This window comes from Neomonachus schauinslandi, chromosome 4, assembly GCF_002201575.2.
Source record: "Neomonachus schauinslandi chromosome 4, ASM220157v2, whole genome shotgun sequence".
Taxonomy (NCBI): Eukaryota; Metazoa; Chordata; class Mammalia; order Carnivora; family Phocidae; genus Neomonachus; species Neomonachus schauinslandi.
In genome coordinates, this window is record NC_058406.1 from 172,457 (window position 1) to 180,845 (window position 8,389).

The 8,389-nt window shown below is 64.4% G+C and overlaps 2 protein-coding genes across 2 annotated transcripts in view; one reads left to right on the top strand and one right to left on the bottom strand.

Annotated features, from left to right (window-relative positions):
- Nucleotides 1-590, top strand: part of LOC110575329 (tyrosine-protein phosphatase non-receptor type 11-like) — an 11,964-nt gene extending 11,374 nt beyond the window's left edge. Inside the window, exons 13-15 of the mRNA XM_021684347.1 lie at nucleotides 106-244; nucleotides 314-424; nucleotides 536-590. Of these exons, the coding sequence (XP_021540022.1) occupies nucleotides 106-244; nucleotides 314-424; nucleotides 536-590 (305 nt within the window). The remainder of the gene's footprint in view (nucleotides 1-105; nucleotides 245-313; nucleotides 425-535) is intronic.
- Nucleotides 591-1,967: 1,377 nt separating this feature from the next.
- On the bottom strand, nucleotides 1,968-4,951 carry RNF223 (ring finger protein 223). The gene is made up of 2 exons (XM_021683321.1): nucleotides 4,674-4,951; nucleotides 1,968-3,196 (listed from the first exon to the last, which is right to left on the bottom strand). The coding sequence occupies exon 2, from the start codon at nucleotides 3,185-3,187 to the stop codon at nucleotides 2,447-2,449; it is 741 nt and encodes a 246-aa protein (XP_021538996.1). The 5' UTR covers nucleotides 3,188-3,196; nucleotides 4,674-4,951; the 3' UTR covers nucleotides 1,968-2,446.
- Nucleotides 4,952-8,389: the final 3,438 nt, after the last annotated feature.

An 8,389-nucleotide genomic window follows, 5' to 3' on the forward strand; every position in this document is an offset into this window, starting at 1 on the left:
CCCCGTCCTGAGCGCGCTCGTGCCCCGCCCCTCCTGTCTAGCCCCGCTCCGGCCCCCGGCCCCCGGCCCCGGCCCCCGCCCGGTCCTGAGCGCGCTCGTGCCCAGGTCTGGACTGCGACATCGACGTTCCCAAGACGATCCAGCTGGTGCGGCGGCAGCGCTCGGGGATGGTGCAGACCGAGGCGCAGTACAAGTTCGTGTACCTGGCGCTGCAGCGGTACATCCAGGGCGAGCAGCTGCGTCTGCGCGAGCAGGTGGGGGCGGGGCCGGGCTGCGGCGGGGGCTCGCGCGGACGCCACATGGTGACCGACAGGCCCTCCTCCCAGCGCGAGCCGCGGGAGGAGCGCGACTATCTGGACGTGGGCATCGGGTCGGCGGACCCCGGCCGCAACGCTGGACCCCTGTCGTCTCGGGCGCCGGCGGCGTGAGTAGGGTCGTCGGGGAGCGGGACCGGGCCGGGGTCCCCGTCGGGAGCGGGCAGCGTACGGGGCGGGATCCCGCGTGGGCCCCCGCCGAACCCTGTCTCCGCCCGCAGGAGCCCGGAGGCCCCCGGCGGCGAGTACGAGAACCTGCGGGGCCTCGCGCGGTGAGGGGGCTCCGCGTGCGCGCGCCCCGGGTGGGGCCGGAGCCGCACTGGAGGCTGGGAGCCCGCAAGGCGGGCCGTGGCTTTCCTCAGGACTGTGTTTAGGACATACAGGCTGGAGCTTGTCCCTGAGTGCCGGGGGAGGGGTCCCTCCTGACCTGGCCTGGACGCCTAGAAATGGGGAGGGACAGTCGGGAGACCCTAGTGCCCCTGCCCCTTCTGGGGCTCCCAGGTGAGGGAGGAGCGGGAAGGCGGGGCTTCAGGGCTGGGGTTTGTCTCTCGGTATGGGAGGCCACCAGTCATGGCCTGCACGACACAGTGACCACGTGTGTCATGAGTGGCCAGTCTGTGCTTGACCTGACTGTAGCCACCATCAGTGTTTGCCTGCCCCACCCCCATCCTAAGCACCCACCCCTGCTTCGGAGCTGCCCACAGCGCAGGTGCATGTGAGATGCTCCTGCGAGCACGTGTGCGACCCCGTGTGCCTGGGTGAGGCTCACGTGTGTGCATGACTGGTGTGTGACGGGTGTTCCGTCACTGGCATGTAGTCTGTGCCCCTCCCATCGCGGATGGCCCTGTGGCTTTGTGGTGCCTTCAATAAAATGACTCGTTTTCAGTTCTGTGTCTTTGTTGGGGTCTGGGGCCCAGCTTCCCAAGGGTCTCCCTGAGCACTCTCCCCATCCCAGCCCAGCCAGAGCCCCAGCCATCCCACCCACCTCGGGGTGAGGGGTGAGGAGTCTGGGGAACCAGAACCAGCCTGGCCTCTCTTCACCATGCTAACTGGTGGTGCAGGTTCCTGGGACCGGACAGCAGAAGCCAGTGGGGGTTGGCAGGACTCCTGCCCATCCCTCGAGCTGCTGCACTTGGCCCCGGGAGGATCTGCTAGAGGCCTTCAGGATCTTCAGGACACACTGGCTGTCACCATTTCTGCTTCTGTGCGTCCTTAGGCTTTGGTTCGCAGAGAGTTAGTCCTGGGGTTCTGTGGCCCTCTTGTCAGGACTCTCAGCAGGGCTGTGGAGTCATGACTTCTTGGGGGGTCCAACTGGGGCGTGTTGGAGGAGGGGTCTGGACCGTGCCAAGGCCCCACCCCTTCCTGCCCACCCCACCCTGCTCCAGCTGCCCTCCCCATCTTCCTGGGGGAGGGGGGCAGGACTGCTCCAGCCTATCCACAGCCCACAGGGAACAGGAGTTGGACACCCTAGAACCTGGGGGCTATCTGCCCTAGGGGCTGCTGGGATTTCAGTCCAGTGGGAGTGAGACAGGGGCAGACCATGGCTTTTCGGGAGGGAGAGGCTCAGTGGCATGGGGAGGAGGGCACACAGGGTGAGGACCCCTTACCAAATGTGGATACAAAATAATTTATTTAAAAATGTGCAGCTCAGGATGGGCACTGGAGGACTGGGCCTCCTGCTGCTGCCCTTTGTCCCCCTAGTCAGAGGGCAGCATTAGCACCCCAACCCAATGGAAGGGGCCAGCCCTGCCTGGGGAAGGGGCCTGGGGAAGGAGCCATGGGTGAAATGTGAAAATAAAATTAAGATGGTGAGTGCCATCCCTTCTCAGCAAAGGGCTGCTAATGCAGGTAATTCACAGTGAATAGAGAGGGGGCCTCATCAAGGCTGTCTCTCCGTGATGGGGGGTTAGGGAGGTGGTCTCTGGGACCCATAGGAGCCTGTGATTCTTGGAAGCTTCAGGGACCCTTTTGTCCGTGCCATCAGGATCCAGCCCCCCAGAGTAGGGGGAAGGTGAGCTGAATGGGTATATGGGGTCCTCAGAGATGTTGGGGCTCCTCCGGGGTTGCCACGCCTGTGACCCCAACTGTGGGCCAGGGACCCACACCTGGCGCTGGGGCAGGGGTGGCTGAGCCTAGCGGTCGGCCAGGGGCCCAGGAGAGAAGGCAGCGGCGGTGGTGATGGTGGCGGAGGGCCGGGGGACGCAGTGCAGGTCCCCAGTCTTGAGCGCGCACTGCACGGGCCAGAGCACCACACAGAAGAGCACCAGCAGCAGGGCCGTGACCAGCGCCACGCGCCTCCAGTCCCCGCAGAGCGCCCCGTAGCGCGCCCAGCAGCGGGCCAGACGGCCCTGACGGCGGGCAGGGCGCAGGCTGGGTGTGGGTGCAGTGGGCTCCGCAGGCTTGCTCAGGCCCACATCCACACACACGAAGCCAGGTGCTGGAAGGCCGGGTGTGGAGGGCGGCAGGTGGCAGCAGAGCTTAGTGCCCTCCAGCCACACGGGCTCCTCCCGACGCAGATGGGCCGGCATCCTGGCCTGCAGCTGGCGGCTGGTGCGCAGGGCGGGGGCCCCGGCAGCCGGCACAGCCGTGGGCTGCCGGCAGAACGGGCAGGGCACAGCCTCGCTGCCGGGCCGGCCTGTTGGGTGGGCGGCCACCAGCCGTGCCAGGCACTCCAGGCAGAAGACGTGTGTGCAGGAGAGCTCCTTGGGCGTCTTGAAGATGTTGTCGTAGCCGGAGAAGCAGATGGAGCACTCCAGTGGGGAGGCCACCTTCTCTGAGCCAGGGGTGCTGGGGGACCTGGGCACCGTGGCTGTAGGGCTGGGCCGACCAGGGGCCGGCGTGGCTGTATGCCACACCTGCTGGCCTGATGACATGACTCCGAGCTGTGGGACAAATGGAGAGCCCTGTGAGTGACCGCAGGCTGCCCCCTTTCTGCACAGCCTGCTGCTCTCACCCTGTGTCTCTTTTGCGCAGCCCCAGCCCCAAAGATCTCTGGAAGGACACTGCCCACCTGTGGGCACCTCGGGAAAGTCCCATCTATACCAGAGTCAAGGTCTTTCTGTTCAAGTTGTAAGCCTGCCCCCCCACCTCCTCACATGCCAAAACAGGGGTGAGCATCCCAGGGGCGCTCTAAGGAGGGTCTAAGAATGGAAGCCATGTGCACCAGGGTGTCGTGCTGACCGTTCAGTGGACACCTCCTGCTGGGCCTGTCCTACCTGGCAGTGCCACCTGGGCATAAATAAAGTCAATGGCAACAGCCCACAGCAGTTGTTATTGATGTCCGGGCTCTGCCAGGCTGGGCCCAGGTCACGGGACACAAAAGAGCCACAGCACAAAAATGGCAGCTCAGAGGGCGGGGTGACCAGCCGGGGTCACCTGGCCAAGACATCGGCAGGACCTGGGCTCTCAATGGAGGAGTGTGACTCTGGGTTGGGTGAAGTGGGTTTGGACATGGATCCCAGCGTGGACACCTGATTTGGTTGGTACACTCCCAGTTTTCAGGCAGCTGCATGAGGGTGGGGTGCCAGGCCTGGCTGGGTGAGGGTCAGGACTCCGTCTGGGGACCAGGGTGAGCTGGCAGGCTGCGGGAAGTCGAGGAGGGCCTGAACAGGGGTGGGGGCCGGTGTCCCAAGGAGGCTTTGTTTCCCAGCCTCGCCCGAACCGGCAGGGCCAGCTTGTCTGGCTGGTGATGTGGGCTTCCTGCTGGCCCTCAGGACCTAGAAGTGCAACTCAGCCTGAGGAGCCCCAGCCATCCTCTGGGACGACCCACCACCCTGCAGGGTCACACAGGCACACAGCTGCCATCCTCCTGACCCCCTCCCATTTCCACAGGAGACCCTGCCTCTGTCTCCCTGGCAAGGCTCAGGGGACCTGCCTGCTGACCAGGGCCCTGTCCGGCCCTGTCCCTTGCCCAGCCACATGGGTCTCGCCTGGGGGAGGACAGGTAAGGAGGACAGTGGACAGACCCCATGGAGCCCAGAAGGACCCCCCAGAGGTGACCCTGACCCTATCTTGTTGGTTAGTCCCGGTGGGCGAGTGCAATGAGTTTGCGGTGAGGTGTCGTAAAGGTTTGGGTGTTGCTGCATGATGACTCTGACCACCGTGAGTCACAGTGACATCACTGTGATGTCACGAGTGCTCCCAGCATTGCAACATGAGGTGTCACCACATTTGGGGACAATGGTGGCCGCAGGCTAGGCAGCAGCCTCAGCATAGTCTGGGGGGGACCACAGGCTAGCCTCCTCCAGGCCCGTGTGCCCCACACCATCAGTCCCTTGGCACTGAGGTCCCAGCCCTCCTCAGAGGCACCCCACCCTGAGCCTGTACGAGTGAGAGGGGAGTGCCTGAGCTTGGCCTTACCTGGTAGCCGGGGGTCGTCAGCAAGGCCTGAGCATGGTCCTCTTGGGTGGCCACCACCAGGCTGTGAGGCTCCGAGCTCTCCTGTCCAGCTGTGTTCGCTCCCTCTTCTCTGGGCTGGGCCCACCTGTGCTCCACCTGGCAGGTGTCCCTCCACGGGGCTGGCTACCAGCAGCTGTCCTTCCTGGGGGCACTGCTCTGGCAGGCGTGCCCTCTGCTCCGTCCCAGGCAAGCGGGGCTCAGGGGGATGGGTGCGCTCTTCCAGATGAGAGCACTGTCCGAAGCAGGTGTGAGGTCTCTGGGTGTCAGCTTCGGGCAGGTGTATTTATACACTCGAGGTCATATAGGCCAGGGGCGTGGCCTGGGGCCTCCGGGATTGGCTGGCCTCCCGTCCTCACCCTGGCAGGCTGGGCAGCGGAGGGCAGGAAGTCAGAGGTGAGAGATCAGGGCCTGGGGTGAGGCTGGGGGGTCAGTGTGGGTTTCCACAGCCTGGGCAGGTCTGGGGTGCTGGAGTCCTGGGTAAAACCTCCCCCTGGCAGCCCCTGGGATGCTGGGGCAGCCGTTCCAGAAACAGATCTGCTCACTAACCCTATTTAAGGCCCCGGTGGCACCTGAGTGCTCAGGTGGGCCTCCCAGAAGGGCCCCTCCGAGGAGCACCCCCAATCTCAGCCTAGCCTGTCACCCCCACCTCATCCACACAGCCCACTTACATGTGTGTGCCACCCCAATGTCCACCACACGAGGGAACTTCCTGCTCTGGGTCTAGGGAGTCGGGTGAGAGGTCAGGGCTGGGCACCCCCAAGGGGTGGAGTCGGGGTGAGAGTTAGTCAGGGATCAGACCAGCCACAGGACTTTGGGTGAGTGTCTGCTGGGGGCACCCTCGGTTACACACATGGGGTAGGGGCACTGAAGCCCAAGGAAGCCCCCGACACAGCCAGGGGGTCCAGAAATCTTCCTGGGCAAAGGGGTAATGGCTCCCGCCAGTCAGTGTGGGACCCTTGCAGACCCCAGGAGCAGCCTATGCAAAGGCCTGGGGCTAAGGCAAGGGGTGTGGGCGGAGGGTGTGGGGGCTGAGGCTGGTGCTGGGGTCTAGCCGGTAGTGGGGCTTTGTGTCCTCGCAGCCCTGTCGCCGCTGTTCTGACAGTGGGAAGCCTACCAGAGAATCCAGCTCGCGGCCAGGGGAGGGGCTGCTCAGAGAGGCGGTGGGGACCCGGAAAGGGGGCTGGGGGCTCAGTGTGGGAAGCTGCCTTGTGGGCCAGGCCCAGCTGGTGCATGACAGGGCTCTGGTTCCCACGGCGATCGTGACTCGGGGTCACATGCTGCCTCCAGGAAGTGTTGTCTATGCCTCTGCTCCGAGAACATCCTCCCGAGGGCTCCTGGGAATATCCGAGTTCTGAGGTCACTTGAGCTCCTCAGTGGACAAGTCAGTGCCCAGAGGCACAGGGAAGACCTGAGGAATGTGCCGTCTGGGGTGGCGGCCAGGCCTCCTGCACGGGAGCAGCACCCAGCCCCCGGCACTGGGACCTTGGCGGCTCCGGACCCGGCGACCCACCTGCCCCCACACAGCGGCTCATCCTCCCTCCTGGCGGGTGGGCAGCCGTGCTGTGTAGATGCGGGGGCCGCACATGGACCCCGTGTAAGGGGGTGTCGCGCACCAGCAGGTTAACCTGTGTTTGAGCATGAATGTGTCCACTCAGGCGCAGGTGCATACCCACGTGTGAGGGCAGCATGGCTCTCAGTGTGTGACCCCACAGCCCTGGGACTCGGCTGCGGAGAACACAGGTCCCCAGTGAGCACCCCACCCCTGTCCATTCGTGGCTCTGAGATGTGGGGGTCCTGAGTCCCCAAGACACCTAGGGGTTCTGGGCTGGACACAGAAGTCATCCTTGGCCAGGTGAGAGGACTGTCTCCCCAGGGCCCGCTCTGGCTATGGTCCCCCCACCCCAGGACTGGGCAGAATGAGTTTCAAACCCCGAGTGCTGCCAAGGACACACAGGATGGCCACTGCATGAAGAGGCCCTTCAGGGCTCATCTGGGGCCCAGGTGGCCTGGGGGTGTGAGGGCTGAGCCCCCCACCCATGCTTGCCCAGTGCTGGGTGATCTGTCAACTGTTCTGCTGTCCCACCCGTCAGCCGGGGATGATGATACGGGAGAGACTGGGACACATCCAGGCTGTGAATCCCACATGGGCAGAAACTGGGCCCCGGGCTCTGGACAGGCTCAGCCTTGCCCTACAGGCCTGAGGCAGCCCTGCCAGGACATCCAGTGGACTCAGCCAGTCCTGCCCCTCCCATGCCCAGGACTGAAAGCCAGGTCCCCTAAGGTCAACTGGTGTCCCCTCCCCATCTTGCTCTGGCCAGCTCCTTCTGGGGTCTTGTGCCCAGGCTCCTGGCCAGGACATCTGCCCTCACATCACCTCCTCAGGCCTCATGCGGCCCTCCTCTGTGCACCCACCTCCTAATGCTGCTGACTTCTGGCCTCTGTTCTCAGTGCTTCTCCTAGTGCTGAGTGAATGAACGAACGAATGAATGAGCTGCCGGCTGTGAGCCCAGGACTGTGCCAACTGCCCATCCCCCTCCTAGGGTGTGGGGGAGCCCCACAGCAGTTGACATGGTGGTGAGTCAGAAGGGGACAGGTGCCCCACCTGCCTGTTTGGGCCTAAGCCGATGGCCCCATAAATTGGTCTCAGTTTGGCCTCCTACGTGAGGGCTGGAGTCCGGGTAAGAGGATGGCTGAGGATGGAGCTCGGGATGGAGCCCCACTGTAGATGCCTGACCTACCAGCCACCCCACAACGTCTCAGGTGCCCCACTACCCCACTGCATCCACTCACATGCTTTCTAGCCTGAATGCCCATCAGGGTCCCGGGGCTGGGAAGTCCCGTGACCCACTCCCCACTATCTGGGGGCCTAAAGGACAGTGGCACCCAGGCCCAGGGGATGCCCAGTGGCAGGGGGACGCCTGGCAGACTGAGGGCCCCAAAGACCAGGCACCCCCAGGCCTGAAGGTCAGGGGAAGCACATCTCGAGTCGGGGAGCCAGAGGTGGCCGCAGGGTCAAATTCAGAGTTGTCTTTGCTGCCAGGAGTGGGGCAAAGCTGAGGCTGGGGGCTGGGGGAGTTTGGGGAAGGGACAGGGAGATGTTGGAATAACCCCAGGTTTCCAGGTTGTACCTCAGGGTGGGAGGAGATGGAGAAGGCCTGGGGTGGGGGGCCCCCATCTGTGCCTGGCCTGGGCCTCCAGGGCCTGACTGGCTGGACCCGCTCTCCTGGTCAAACATGGCTCTGCATTTTCTGTCTTGTCCCCCAGATTAGCAGCCAGGCTTGGTGCAAAGGTGGGAACAGGGGCAAGGGAGTCTCCTCCCATGTGTGCTTCCCTCCCCACGAGGATCCACAGGATGGGAGAGGCTCCCCTGACCTCGGGGGCTACAGAAACCAAGGGAACCTGGAGGGTCCTGCACATTCTCCCCTGGCTCCCAAGCCCAGCCTCCCAGATGGGCACAGATTGGCGGTGGAATGTCCTCTCCCTTCCCCGTGGTCCCTGAAGCTGGTGGGGACCCTGATCCTGGTCTCCCCACCTCCCTCTTGGTCCCCTTCTCCTCAGACCGAGGGGACAGACGAATGAGAGGCAGTACCCACGAGGGCACGTCACTGCTCCTGGTGAGGTCAAAGAGTCCATGTCAGCCTGGCTGACGGGGCTGCCCCCACAGCAGGGCAGGTGGG